At 37.3% G+C, this 15,781-nt stretch overlaps 1 protein-coding gene across 6 annotated transcripts in view; it reads right to left on the reverse strand.

The window, feature by feature from the left end:
• Window positions 1–15,781, reverse strand: part of ASXL3 (ASXL transcriptional regulator 3) — a 129,683-nt gene that overhangs the window by 29,458 nt on the left and 84,444 nt on the right. For all 6 annotated transcript variants that reach the window (XM_050338730.1, XM_050338338.1, XM_050338570.1 and 3 more), the window contains one exon: window positions 14,119–14,282. In XM_050338730.1, the coding sequence (XP_050194687.1) occupies window positions 14,119–14,282 (164 nt within the window). The remainder of the gene's footprint in view (window positions 1–14,118; window positions 14,283–15,781) is intronic.

The raw sequence follows: 15,781 nt of genomic DNA on the forward strand, positions 1-15,781 counted from the left end.
ACTGTTAATCCAGCCCTGCCAGCCATGTAAACTATAACACTACACACAACTGCCTGGAAGTTAATCAGGAGTTGAGCAACAGCCAACACAGATTTGTCAAGAATAGGTCATGTCAAATCAGTCTGTTTTCTCTCTGACAGCATAAAAGCCCTTGTGATAGAAGAGAAGCAGTACAAGTTTTATATCTTGATTGTAACAATGCATAACATTTTCTTGACAAAACCAGGATACAGAAATTGTAATTTGGCCACCACAGAACTACCCAGAACTATTGCTTATTTATTATCAACTGGGAGGCTGTATTTCAGAGGCATGATAAAAAGATGGAAGTAATTGGCAAATAACATCAGTCAGAGAGTGATTGAGTACACTGAGATGTAGAATTTAAATTCAGAATTCTCTTGATTATTTTGTGAATTCCTTTGGAAACATTAGGGATAAGCACGGCATTGCAATAGCGGCAAATGCAAAGTTTCAGACTCTTGTAGTAATACATAACTAGAGAATTACAAAGTGAAGAAACTAAGTGGCTATGCAACCCTTTTGTGAAAAAGTATTTGTGGCTTATGAGCACATGGACTGATCACAAACTGAATATATGTCAACCTTGCTGTAAAACTGCAAAGAAGGTGAGTACAACACTGTAAGTTAAAACAGGAGTACTGTGTAAACACACAGAAATTAGTTTTGCTCTCCTTGGTGTTACTTATCACTTGAGCTGGAGTAATACGTTCAATTCTGACTGTTGCAACTCAGAACTGGTAAAAAATGCAAAGGAGATAAATGAGACTGAGAACAGATTTAAGGTCCTATATCTACAAAGACTGTATTAATAAGGGCAGCTTCTCAAGAAAAAGAAAGAGGGACATGGTAGTCTCAGATGTCAAACTGAACAAAGAGTAACAGAATTTCAGCAACAGAGATTCAGATCAGACCCTGAGGAGAAAACTCTCTATCAGTGAAAACAATGAAGCACTAGACTTATTTAGAGAGGTTGTGAATTCTCCATCACTGAACAGTCAAATAACCTTTTAACATTTTAAAGACAAGCAGACATTGTTGATTCTATCTTAGTGTAGAGAAGACTAGAAAATTGTCCTTGGCATATTTGCTATGTCAAGATATAAAAGATGCTGAAGAAATTTTTAAATTAGTAACAAGAGTGTTTCACAGTTTAAAAAGCTAAAGGATGGCATAGCAAATTTCCACCTATTACATCATCATTAAAAAGAAAACTGAAAGGTCTGTTACATGCATTTTTTTTCTGACCAATTGTCAGCCTCCATATTCAAAGACAAGTTCTTAAGTCAGTCTTTACATTCTGGCTTCTGGGCCTCTAGCCTCTTAATGCCTTTCCAGTGGGGTCACTCTGTCTAATCTACTGTAACTGACCACAGCTCATGATTCATATCTGAAACAACCCCTCATTTGGACAGAATGGCCTTCTGAAACACTGTGATTTCATAAGATACTGGCTTAGTTTGCCTGTATGCAATTAAACCCTTAGATTACAACTAGTTTCAAAATCTAGTAAATGGATGTCATAGCATAGAGCACTGTGCTGTCTTCTGGCTCTGCTTATACTGTGGACACACTCTCTCAGTTTCTGGAACCATCATTCTCAAACAAAGACCCATCGTATCTGCCATCAGTTATGCTTCATGATGGCTGGAAGGATCCTTACTCACTCATCACCTTTTTTGCTAGCAGTTGACAGGTTGAGGCATGTTAAAAATCAAGGTAGATACTTTCTGCCTTGAGGCTAAGTGTGGCATCCCTGTAGAACAGACTTCTCATTAAACCTAAGAAACAGAAATTCTTGTTGGGAAATACAGAATGTCTGCAGAGAGTAGTATTATAAGGCTTTCTCCGTACCAACGTTTTCCATCATAAAATGGATGAGGTACTATAAGTGGAACAGAACTTATTACTATATGTGCCCTTGTTAGTCTCTGGACTGTTCATGTTCTGACTGACACATTCTTCAGAAACTCTAACAAGATCTGCTTGCACTTATAAAAGCCGAAATTCTCCATAATAATGCAAAACAATCATTATCCTATTCACTACTTTGGCTAATGACCTGGCAACCAGTTATGCCAAGGAGTTCTCCACAGCTAGAGCCCTCACTGCAAAGCAGCAGTTGGCAATTATAAAACTAAACTTTTATCCACCTGAAAAATACTTTTAAATGAACTTGCATATATTTCTAGTATGGAAATAATTGAGGAACTTTCTCCATTTCCTATGGAATACTAGTCACTGTTCAAGTATGACACTACCTAACTAAAAGTAATTTTTCCACTTATACAACTACTATTCAAAGAGATGGTGATAAATGGGACCAAACTAAAAGGATGCTCTAACAGCTGGCAAGTCTATAATATAGAATAAGTGTGATCAAGTACGTGGGTAAGAAAAGGAAAAGCATCTATAGTTGTCACAAGAAATCTGTAAGTTCTGTTAAACAATGGCTGCATTTCTGCTGATAATGTTTCTGCTACACAACTCAATGCTAAGCAAGGATGCTATACTTGTCAGCATTTAGTCATATCTGAGTGGTACCATATGGTAACACTATCAGATCAAAGCAGTAGTGGAACTAACCCTTGATAACTGCAAGGAACAGATCATGTAGATAAAGTTTGTAGAAGACCACATAATAGCCAATTACTAGGAGAGTTGTCAAATAAAATATTTCTATTTCTATTTAGCTTAGCAGGCATAAGACTGAAAAGGGGAATTTTTATTTTCCATAAATATTTCAGTCCGTTTGATATAACTGTGGCTACTATTCACATACATGCATCCACTGTCTTCTATTTATACCAGTTAAACTGAGCCAGTAATCAATGCTAACTTTTAGTACGCAAAAGACTTTCATGGATTAGTTGCCTATTGTACGAAATACAGAAGTTGACCGTATTAAAATTAATGCTCTTCACTTTTAATTTCTCTGATAGATTAAAAAGCTAAAATCATGTCTTTTCTTTAGAAATTTTTATGGTTCATGCAAGTTTTAGTGCCCATCAATTCTGAAGCTGTGGAAAGAATCCAGAGAGCTGGCCAGGTTTAATATTCAAAACGATGACTTAAAACTATTTATTTAATGAATGGGTATTTTCTTTAGTGCAGCATCCCTACTGTTGTTGCTTAAAGGTTGACTGAACAGATGTTTCTGCGACCATATTTTATTTACAAATTTTATTCAGAAACTAGCAATGGAATAACCCACATAATTTCCAGTGCAAAACAGTGTATGCTTTCTTACACTAAATCATAAAATCATAGAATGGTTCAGGTTGGAAGTGACCTAAAAAGATCATCTAGTTCCAAATCTAGTTCCCTGCCATGGGCAGGGACCTTCCACTAGGCCGGGTTGCTCAAAGACCCATCTGACCTGGCCTTGAACACTAACAGGGATGGGGCATCCACATCATCTCTGGTCAATCTATTCTAGTGACTCACCATCCTTATAGTGAAGAATTTCTTCCTAATATGTAATACACTACCTAAACTAAACCTAATCCTTTTCAGTTCGAAGCTATCCCCCCTCATCCTCTTTAAAAGTCCCTCTCCAGCTCTCTTGTAGCTCCCCTTTAAGTACTGGAAGGCTGTTCTAAGGTCGCCTCAGAACCTTCTCTTCTCCAGGATGAGCAACTCCAACTCTTTCAGCCTGTCTTTAGAGGAGAGGTGCTCCATCACTCTGATTATCTTCATAGCCCTACTCCGTATTGCTCCAACAAGTCCACATCATTCTTATCCTGGGGGGTGCAGAGTTGGACGCAATACTCCAGGTGGCACATGAACAGACCCACTGCCATCATTAAGCTTCAATATCTAGCTTAGACTGCCTTATTACATAACTCCTTAACACTGGATTACTTCTGAACTCTTGGGTAAAGCTCACACAGTAAGGGAAATGGTCACAAAAACACAGAGCTCAAGAGTCCACAGGAAGTACCTGTAGGTGTGATAGATAACCTGAAGTTAAAGTACAGGTCTTTCATTAATCTCCAAGACCTGACAGAACCACATTGAAAGTAGTAACATGTGTTATTGAAATATAATAATACACTTCAGATGGGAATAAAAATCAGTTAGTTTTTATTATGCCCAAGGATGGAGAACCCATAACCTTTCTAGGCAGCCTGGGCCCTTATTAAAAAAGTTTTACTTTATGTCCATACGGAATCTCCTGTCTTTTGGTTTGTGCCCACTGCCTCTGGTCCTGTCACATCCTTTCTTCAGGTGTTTATACACATTGGTGAGACAGCCTCTGATCCTCTTCTTATCTAGGCTAAGTCCTAGAACTGGACAAGGCACTCTAGGTGTGGTCTTACCAATGCTGAGTTAGATTGGATGGTCTGTAAAACTCCCACTACAATGGCATTCATGCCACTCACCTCTTCTTTGACCCTGACCACTGAGATCTGAAGCAGACTGTAATCCACCTTATAGAAGAGGTCCATACAAATATGCTGATCCCCTTGAGGGCAACAACCACTCCCCTTTTCTTCTTGGCCTGTCTTTTGTCTCAAGAGAGGCAAAGGCTTGTCAACGGTTCTGATATACATAAAAGAAAGGAAATAGAAACATGCAGAGAAAGGCACAGTGTAATATTGGAGAGAAGCAAAAAAAAAAAAAAGAGAGGAATGAATAATTAAGGACTTGGTAATTACCAAGTTTAATACAAAACATTGATGATTTCAGGTCTTGAGAACACAGATGGTAGGAATGAGGAAGAAGTAATACAGTAAAAGACGCAGAACATTTAAAAAAAACCAGACAGAACTTGCAAAAACCCACAGAGACAAAAGGATAGCAACTGTTTCTTTGCCTGAAGATAAGGAACACTCAGAGACTCATCTCAAACAGAAAAATGCATGCAGACATTAACACACAGTATGATGACTCTGATGAAAAATCTATCTTTTCTTAAAAGAGTTACCAAAGCAAACAGTGGAAGAGTTTCTGAGTAGAAAGTATATAAACAGGTGCGTAAGAGAAATGTTTCTTACAAGATGCAATTATCAGGACCTTTTTGCTGTTATGAACACAAAATAGCTACAGGAACAATGAGAAGTACATGACTGATAAGAGAAACATCCAACACTACAGAATACAGTAGAAAGCAATACATGGATCAGACTTAAGAATTGGTGCCAGAACAACAACCTCAGTCTCCACAAATTCAGGTTTGGGTAGGTGGCACGGAAAGATACCAGCTCACACTACGACTTTCACAGTAATTCTGATGCAATACAACTTGAGTGTTCATGTTCAGCTCTCTGCCATGGATCTCACCTTTTCACAGTAGAGTACAACCTGACCCAGAAAATGCCCAATTTTATTTAGTTCTGATCAGAAAGTTATCAGTCTTTATAAGAAAAGCTCTCATCATTCCCAACTGATCATCAACATAACATTAACAGTTTGTCTTCAAATACAAAATGAAGACAGATGGTGGAAGTAATTCTGAGTATTGCTTTAGTCCTTTAAAAAATAACCAGACTAAACTCAGAAGTTAAACATCAAAGGATGAAAAAGAAAATATCTACTACTATAGGAATAATTGCTTCAGACAAGAAGAGAAAATGAAGGAGCGTCTTTCAGAGAAAAAAACAAAGACGTTTTCCATCTTCGCTAAAGTGGGAAATATGCCGAGTAAGACTGAAGAATTGCAAACATATGTTTTCAAAATGAAATGTGACTTGTTAATTTAGACCTTGTCTAAATCAAGAAGACAAGTGGGATAGCTATATTCGTTCCAATACACTGTAGTGTCAAAAAAGACAATAGAATCCAATCTGTTTGAGCTCAGATGCAAGAAATTAAATGAAGAATTTAAGGCGCATAATAAATCTGGCAAAATGAAAGATAAAGCATGTTTTAAAATGAAGCAAAACCCAAGTAATACAGAAGGAAAACCAGAACATGCAGCAAACAGTACCTTCTAAGTGCATTCATATTATAGAAATAAGAATTAAAAATCTTCTTTCTCAGACATCCTTCATATAAGCCCTGATCCCAAGCATGTCAGAACACAACACAAACAGCAAACATTTATAAAGTACCAGAAAAGGTACATAGGCTTGGGGTAAAAACAACAACAACAACAAAGAAAACCATACATGGATTGTGATTAAGACAAGCATCTATGGAACTTGTTTAAAAAAAGATGAGTGGAGATTATGAGAGAGTAAAACATTAAAACATTATTAAATTATCCAAGAATGTTCATACACTGGGGAAGGTGCAGAAAAAGGGATGTAAGCAGTCAGGGTCTATTCAGCTAACTTTTAATAAAAATGAATGACATACACCTTTGAGCCTGAGAAGCAGAAGGTGAGAGGAAGTTACATGGAAGCATCTAAAATTAGTTAGTCATTTTTGATGAGTGTCATAAATGAAAATCCTGCAGTCAACCCCTTTTCTCTAGGCATCAGAAAACACTGCCCTCCTATGCAAAAAGATGGCTGCATGTCCTTATCATGAGAACAAGCTAAAGGAAATTTGAGTTTAAATAATTCAAAGACAAAGAATAGTAATTTTCTGAAATAATTAGGAAAAAAGGCTCAGGTTCTTTTCCCCTTTTTTATTTAAGCAAAACAAATATAATGGAAAAGAGGGAAAGAGGAGGGGAGAAAGGCAGAGGGGAGAGGCAGAGAGAGGGTGAGAGCAGGGGTGAAGGAGATTGGTGCAGAGGTATAGATGGATCATGTCTTGATCTTCCTTTTGCTGCACCTGCATCCAATATCCTGTTTCAAGTCCTTGGCTGTCTTCAGATTCAGAGCTGTAAGAAATCTAATTCCAGTGCAGCCCTACAATGGCAACACTGGAGGCACTGCAGACTAATTTATATCACTTAATTATTAGCATTTTGTAAGGGCGGAACAGTTGAAACACTACACACTGCAGCACTGCAATGAACCCTTAATACCTATATAACTTCAAGCATGTCAGTCCCCCATGTCCATATAATTTACCATTTATGTCCACATATTAGTTAAACTCTCACAACATAGCTCCTAGCACAGTCTGTTAAAAAGGCACTTATGTAAGTACTTTCCCACTGGAACAGAGGTGTTTTATCAGTCCTCTTTTCAAAGTGCTAATAATTCTGCCAAATGTAAATGAAACTTGTATTGCATACAAGGTCCTCTTTTTTTTAAGCACTAACAGCTGTGCACAGTACTTTATAAAACCCACTTGGAGGGAAGGAGAGGGGAACAAAAGCTTTACTAGTTTGCATCAGAAAGCAACCTTGACTGCAGGTCCCCTCACACATCAGAAGGACTTATGGAAAAGGATGCTGCAGAGATGGCTGTGGCTCTTGTATTTTTAGCTTTCAGAGGGCACAGCACCATTGCTGTGTTCCAAATGACTTGAGCCTCACTACAGACAAAAGCAAATGCAATAGTTCTGCTAACACTTTGGCAAAACTTGTTTGTAAAGGTGAGACATGCCTTAAATGTGACAACAGCTTGTAACTAGGGCTTCAGAAATCAAACATGAACTTCCACAACATGGATGCGGCATGGTGGAAAACACTGATTCACACTTCCAAAATACAGTGACCAAGCCAGCAGAAATACAAAAACATGACACTTAATCAAAAATGTAAAGCTTCCTATTCACATATGTAGACATACTGATACTGAGGGGAACCTCTAGGGATTACCGCAAACAAGCAAACAAGAATTCCATCACCACATCAACCAGAGCAGCCAGATTGCAATGCAATTGCAGGGAGCCTTACTGGACTGCCTAGGGAAGCTAAAAGAGTATTCATGTAGCTAAAGACAACTGGAATTTTGAAGTAAAATCCTTTCAGCTTTCAACTCTTGTAAAATGAAACTGATATTTGTTGTTAATGCATGACTGTGAAATGTGCACATACACCATCCACACAGCTGTGTTAGAAAAAAAAGGTATTACCTTGCTGTACAAGGACAGTGGGGCCAGCTGGGGGTAGTAAACCTGTCTGAACACCCTTGGCTAGCTCAACTCAAGAATCAGAGCCCCAGAATCTGATTGAAAAGACAGTTTAAATGCTTTGGAATTTTGTCATCTCCTCTATAAGATATCTACATTAAAACTACCTTAATAGAGCCGTAGAAATAAAGCACATTACAATGACAGCATGCTGTCCACAGTAAAACCAAAGGAAAAAATGTCAGTTAAAAGGAGAAATGTGACATAAAATGACCTTCAGTTACTGCACACACAGGGGTGCCAATTTAACAGCTTTTTAAATATGCTTAGGTGTAGAAGACATATGTTGCATTTAACCTTCAACTGCAAATGTTCTCCTCTGAACTAATTGCTTTTGTCATAACCCAAAAACTATTTCAGTGTAAAACTCAAACATTTACAGGAACATAATAAATATTTGAAAGCTACTGATGATAGAGAATTGAAAAGGACACAGCTAAAAGGTTGTAGCATTAGCAGAAAAGGCAGCCAAGTAAGATAAGATAACCATTTAGCTACTGCTACACAATAATTCCATGGATAGAAACATAAAATAAACCTGGGAGCACATAATACATGCAGCACTTATTTCTGCAGTTGGTCCTTTCATAAAGGAAATTACGGTAAAGACCGAGGGCAAATATAATCCTCAAGCACTGATGAAGTTAATAAAACAAACGGGAAGATGGTTACACTGCTACAGGAAAGGAACCATGAAAATCAAGCTTCGCTTACTCTCTTTGAATATAAAACTAATATACAGTGAGATACTAAACACTAAGTGTTCAGAATGTCAGATACCAGATCTCCCTCCTTGTCTTTTACAAACACAAGAACATTTTGTATTATTCATTACCCGCTCTCCACTGTAGAATTCAAACTGAGGTATTTGGGAGTATGAGTAATTTCTGCGCAAACAATGGTTACCTTTTGCCATCATAGCTCAAATGGTAGGAACGGTATTACACTGATTCATACTACGTGAAAGCAAAGAGGTTTTGTCTGTAGAATTCTGTAGATAACCTCCCCAAAATTACTTCTTACTGTTTTAAACAGAACAGAGTGTATCACTGACATCACCCTGTGCCTTTTTTCAATGCAAGGTGAGAGGGAATCTTTGCAAAGAGACAGAACCAAACTGGCAGCACCAGTCTAAATTGAACAGGCCAAGACAGAAACATAGAACCTGCACTGACCTTAAAATAAAAGGATGCTGTGATGTTATTGCACAGCAATACTGGCACTGAACCAAGAGAGAGTAATTATTTTGGGATTCACCAATTTAGAAATTAAAAGAAAGAGATAAGGGTGGTGTTTGACCCATTTTAGAATCCTTTGATTTGTACATCATGCTTTTTTTTTTAGTGGACTGACTTACTACAAATTTGAAATATTCACAGACGGTAATGCAGTACTACATGGCTTAAGTAATTCCTTAATAATATTGAAGTTTTTAATTTAAGTAACTAGCTTGACTATCTATAAACTGTAGTTAAAATACTGCTAAATTTCTTTCATAAACAAGTAAAGCTAGGACAAGATATAAGTATTACTAGAATTTCCTCTACCGTTTTAAATGCTTTTCCTGAATAGGTTTGGTCAGATAAAATGGCACTGCCACATAACACACATGCCCGAGGCGGCTTTGAAATGTTTTTGTAGGAAGAAATTCCCATCCTACGTGAAAGGGCAGGGCAGGTGCAAATCACAAGAGGCTCAGAATATCCCAGTATTACCAGAAGAGAAAATATAGAACTGGGAGTTAAATTCTCAAGGATCAGAAATTGTGTTAGAGTGTGTAGAGTCTGGAAAGACACATTTTTTTCACAGAATTCAGGAAAGAACATTTTCTTTAGCTCTCTAAGGATTAGTAAAATAATTTCATCTTTCTGCTACTATTCAGATGAGGCAGCACTTCTCTTCCTGGAAGCTTAGTAGATGGGTGTTTTTCCCTTCATTTTGCCCATATCCCAGTGCTAATAGCAGGAATTTGACTTCCCAATAGCACCAACACGGAAAGCTGGTGTAGACACTGCCATTTTTCTTCGGCAGCCTCTTGCACAGACTTGTTTACTCATGCCTGCACAATATATGTTGTTTAATTAATATTTAAAGAGGCACTGTTGTATAGCAATCTAGATACAGAGAAAAACTCCCTGCTTTGAAGATGAGTATTTGTTGAGATGTGGTCAAGAAGGCTTCTGTTACATGTAACTATCGTTTTACGTATCTATGTATCAGGTATTCTTTGATTAAAATTCCATTGTTCTTTAGCTGTAGAATGTTCTAATTAGAGCAGAAAAATACTTTGCTGAAATTTTTGATAACTGAAATCTTTTGTGCAGAGACTTTGCTTTCCATATAGTTTCTATACCTGCATTTTCTCCTATATTTACAGCTCAGTCACCTCAGTTTCCTGTGGGATCACCCAACAGGCTTCTGTATCAGCTGAGCTTCAAGGTTTTTGAGTCTTTGAGTTCGTACAGATCAAAACAGAGCTGAAAATCTGGATGTTCAAATTTCAGTCATGAAGTTGCCAGTATCCGGTGATGGAAGATTTTGGACTAGTCTGCTAAACAGACAAGTCTAGGGCATGGCTGCTTCTCAGGCACTGAGCTTTTCTCTCCAGTGACCAGTGACAATACCCAACAGAACAGCATGAAGCTGTGTCAGCAAAGGTTTAGGTTGGATATTAGGTAAAGATTCTTCACCCAGAGAGTGGTTGGGCTTTGGCACAGGCTCCTCAAGGAAGTGATAACAGCACCAAGCCACCCAGAGATCAAGAAGTGTTTGGACAATGCCCTCAGCCACATGGTGTGATTCTTGGGGCTGATCCTCGAGAGTCCCTTCCAGCTCAGGATGTTCTATGACTCTATGATTTGAACAATGTTTACATACTAATTCAATCTGAATCCAAATGAAAACAAATAAAAACCTTTATAAAACATATCTACCGTAACTGCCAACTTTCTCCAACTTCTATTACAGGCATTTTGAATACAGAAAATTACACACAAGACTCATTGCTACTGAAATAGAATATAAACTAATATACAAGCTAAAATCAATTTCAATTGTGAATAAAGAAAGAATTTATGTTTTCCCAAGGAAAAAAAAAAATCAAAAAATGGTAAATTTCCTCTTTGTCAAAAAAATGACAGCACCAACATTAGCAGAGTCGTTCTCAACTTATTCCATTCTGGGACATCTTTTCTAAGGCTTTTTGTTCCATGGACTCCAATGGCTCCCTGATATCAACCACAAAACTTGAAAACAAAAGAAAGACCAGAAAACACATCCCAATAAGTCCCTAACTTGGCCCTGAACTTTTTATGAACACATTAGGCTCACCAGGGTTGAGACAGAAGTCATTTATTTATAATAAACACTTTCACACAAAAAAATAGAAAACCTCAACTCCCTTAACTAATGGTTTCTAAAAATGCTTATTCAAACTGACACATGCATGACAAGTTTCGGCTCAGTGCTATTTAAGGAGGAGGAGTTATACCGCCCAGAAAAATGGTGTTTATGACAGAAATGACAAAGAATCATTCATCATAGGGTTTTTCTATGTGGAGCAGTAATAAAGCCTAAATGAGACTGCACTTCATTAGTAATTTATTTCACAGATCACTATATATACACAAATAGCATAACTCTATTACATTTTTATAGTGCCATTTATTACAGTACTTCACATACTATATACACATGACAACACAGAAATGCAGCTTTGTCTAGGGAAGACAACAGCAGCCAAATGCAGAGCAACACACAGGGAGGAAACACTTCAGAGCCAGAGGAGCAGAAACAGGAATTCTCAGGCGAAACAAGAAAAGGACAGTAAAAAGCAACAAAACTAAAGATTTGCCCGGAGATGGGCAGCTAACTCAAAGAATAGTTTTGCACTGGTTTTGCTTGCCTGATGCCCCATTTGATTTAGACAGTAAAAATAAAAGAGGAAAACTGAATACCCTTGCCTTGTCTGGAGGGACCTACAGCAGAGACTCCCACCAGAGCTCCCAGGCTAGAGTATCCTTCTCAATTGATTCTTGAGCGCTACACTGCCATTTTCCACTTGTCACAGGAAGCAGTTCAGTTGCTTCCCTCAGTCTGTAATCTTGCCACTCTTAAGCTGTAGCCAAGGGTATATTCTCAGATGTTCTAAAAAAAGAGATGCATTTCTTTCTCTAATAAGACTTCTGCAAAGTGAGGGTTCAGGGCTATTCCACTTCCACCAGAAAACAATTTTCAAACTCTCACTCTCAGAGGCCAAACATTTCCATTAAAGTTCCAGAGATGAATGGTGACTCCTGCCTTCCAAATGCATGTGAAAACATGGTATGCTACACAAGGCAACAGAATGCTCTGAGGAGATGACAGACAGAAAGATACCTGAAAATGTCTCATCACAACTGCTTTTTGTGATTAATTATGCTTGCAAAGTAACTATGTCCAATTATGTAGTGTTGGGCCTCTGAAATAACATATTATATGCATTATGTAAAAGTTTTCTAAAATAAAAATTTTAAACAAACGCATTGCTTTTAACTAGTGAGAAATGTTTAAACTCAACAAATATTCTCTTGATTTTCTTGCCAAAAACCTCTGCTGTAAGAACACTGATAAGAAGGAAAGGGTTTTGTGAGTTCTAGAGTCTCTATTTTTAAAGATAAATTTTAAAGTAAAAAACTTCTAAATAAAGCCCCTGCACTTGAAATGTAATTTTTGATCACTGGGATTTTTGATGGGTGGAGAGAAAACATGATTTTACCTAGTAATTTTTTTTTTTTTTAATCTCTTCTGATGAATTAACTAGGAAAAGAACAAGAACTCCAAAGTATCAGGAAAATATTTCCTGGGCACTAAGTCAAAATCTGTTTCACAGCAGAGAAAAAAGTTCTCTTAAAATTTGTCAATACTGATTTTGACTGCACTGTGGGAGCTTGAGAATAAATACAATTACATCATTTCCCCTATGTCTCTGGTTTTAATGTTCCTTCTCAAACATTCTGTTATTAAGTGTATAATTAGAGTCCACAACATACAGTATCTAATTTGATAAGAGGCTGAGTAAATGTACATCAATACAATTTTTCTTTCTCTTTTGGTCTCATATTGCATTGCTTTCCCCTGCACTGGTGGTAGGCTAACTACTGACAGTTTAAGAAGGAAACCTGCAATACTGAAATGAAATACTGATTTAAGATGTAGGTTTTAATTAGTCATTTAAGTGACCTTCGTTCTCTAGTTATTACATAAAAAAAGGGATACTGATCATCTGCTAAAAATATAATGCTCTATTTGGGTAAGTTAATGAGTCTGAATTAAGTACATGAGTATTCCCCACTGAAATTGGTAAGACTGTTTAAATCTCTAAGTGAGGCAAGTGAGTAAATAAAATGGTTTTGTGCCCCCTTTGCTATTTTAACTAAGAGACATGCTGGAAAGCCTTTTTTTCTTGCTAAAAGAAACCCTGCAATGTGATCAACAAATGCAGGAAGAACAAACATTGTAGGAAATATCACAAAATTGAAATTTTATTTCCATCCTGTTAACTCTCCAAATCATTCTCCTCAACAGAACTCATTAATGACCTGTATGAGCAAACAGCCATAAGCTCTGGAGAAGAAATTCCTTACAAAAGGTATGAATGAATGGATTCAGTGCACTGGGGCTGAGAGAGCATACACACATACCTGCATAAAAGGTGAGGAGGAGAAGAAGAACCTAACAGAACTATTATTGACCTGGACATTACTGACAGAGTGCCAAGTAAGATAACAGGTGAAAAGAGACTCAATGTAAATAAAGTCTTGAAGATGAGAAGTTTATCTTCAACACCATAGGTAGAAAAGCTAATTAAGAGGTCTGGCAAGTTTGGAAGATCTGCTGGCCAGTTTCCATTCAGACAAATCAGGGAGCTGCAGAGTTTTCAGGAAGAAAAGAAGCAGGAGCTGGTTGACGCTTAAAGATAAACTTTACAGTCATTTCACATCTAACAGTTTTACCTAAGAGAGTATGGAAATTTTCTCCTTTTTCTTTCTTGGAACAATTCCTAGTCAATCAAACCAGCCTATGCAAACACGGCATAAAAAAGTCTCATTAAAGAAAGAAATATTGCACAATGCTACTTACCTGCCTGTCTACTTCTGGAAGCAAAAGCAGGAGGTATTGTTGAAAATGCTGAGGTAAAGAAGCAAAGGTGTGTTTATTTATTAAAGCCCTCAGGTTAGTGTTCACTAGAATAGATCCCGGTGTTTCTATGTCAATATCCTCAGCTTTGGTCCATTTCAAATGTCCTGGAGTAAATAAACAGAAATAACTTTAAACACAAATAAAGGAAGAGAGCAAGAACAAGTTTTTAGTTTTTATTGTATAATACAGTAAGCTCCACAGAAACAGTACTCTGAGAAGGGTAACACAGCCTTCTCTAGATGTCTTAACATTCTCTGGATTTGTCTCTTGAGCTCTTACATGATCCATGTTTCAGTCAGCATCACAGCTGACATATTCATACTTTCAGCTCAAGAGACCAACTCAACAGCAGAAAATATTCCTGTCATGTCATAAACAATAATTATAAGCATCTATTTTCAAGCAAAAGGCTGCCTGACTAGGCTGATGTGAATCAATCATTATGGACAGCTTCTCTTTTGCCATGCTCCACATCTTGCAGTGTCCCACAGCACCTGCTAAAAGCTACCTGAATGAACAGACAGTGATCAAAGAGATGAGAATATTTGATGCCTTAAATCAGTGTCTGAAAACCATGTATTTTCAGAATTTTCATAAGAACTGATGATCTAAAATGATCAACAAACAGAAGGCAGCGGGAATTATGAGAAGTTTAGAAAACAGGGTCTGTGAGGAATAGTACAAACCCAGGAATTAGATAAAGACTCAGCAGAAGGAAGGTGAAATACATATACACCTGATGCACAGGGGTACAGAATAATGTCTTCTTACTGTACACAGTGCATAGCAAAGGCAATGAGCTTAAACTCTTGCACAGTAAGAAAAGTATCTCTTAAGATGCTGGGAAAAGAAAGCTTTTTAACCAGCAAGGACAAGGAGACATCTGATTAGATAAACAGGGAGACAATACAGTCCCCATCAGTGGAAATCGTTTAAGAATATATTAGACAAATACCTGTCAGGAATGACAGGTATATATCTGATTTTGCCCTGTAACTGGAGGTCTGATTTTTTCATTATTTCTAGGATAATATTTAGAAGGTACTTTTTAAAGCTTCTTAGAGCAATTACTGCTACTTGCTTCAAAATCCTTTTTATTCCTTTCAGTCTTAACATATTACGGTACTCAACAGGGAAAAGGAAAAAGTGGAATCCAGGTGGCTGGAAAAACTCAAAATCTTCTACCCCTCCCAGGAAACTCCTTCAGGTTTTAGTCTGCTGTACTTTCCAGTATTTCAAAGACGCAACAAGACGGGTCTTAACTAGAAAATACACAAACGCCAGCAGAAGCTCTAAAAAACAATCGAAAGACTATTCTATTGCTATGAGCAATGACGGCATTTGGCATTAACATAGGACCTCTCAACAAAGATTATAACTGACATGTTAATGAGGAATAAATGTTTCACTGATGGGGGAATTTAGGCACACTGATTATTAGTAATGTCTCAAATGCTACATGCTAGTTAACAGCAACATTAATAAAAAGAATGCAAGTATGTTTTAGATTTCTTGGAAGACCTATGGTGGTCTCTTTCCTGAAAGGTTATATCACCACCCACAAAATGTACAAATGAAAGAAAATGTAGATTTGTAAATTCTA

This window comes from Myiozetetes cayanensis, unplaced genomic scaffold (genome assembly GCF_022539395.1).
Source record: "Myiozetetes cayanensis isolate MyiCay16 unplaced genomic scaffold, myiCay2020 scf1, whole genome shotgun sequence".
In the NCBI taxonomy this organism is placed as follows: domain Eukaryota; kingdom Metazoa; phylum Chordata; class Aves; order Passeriformes; family Tyrannidae; genus Myiozetetes; species Myiozetetes cayanensis.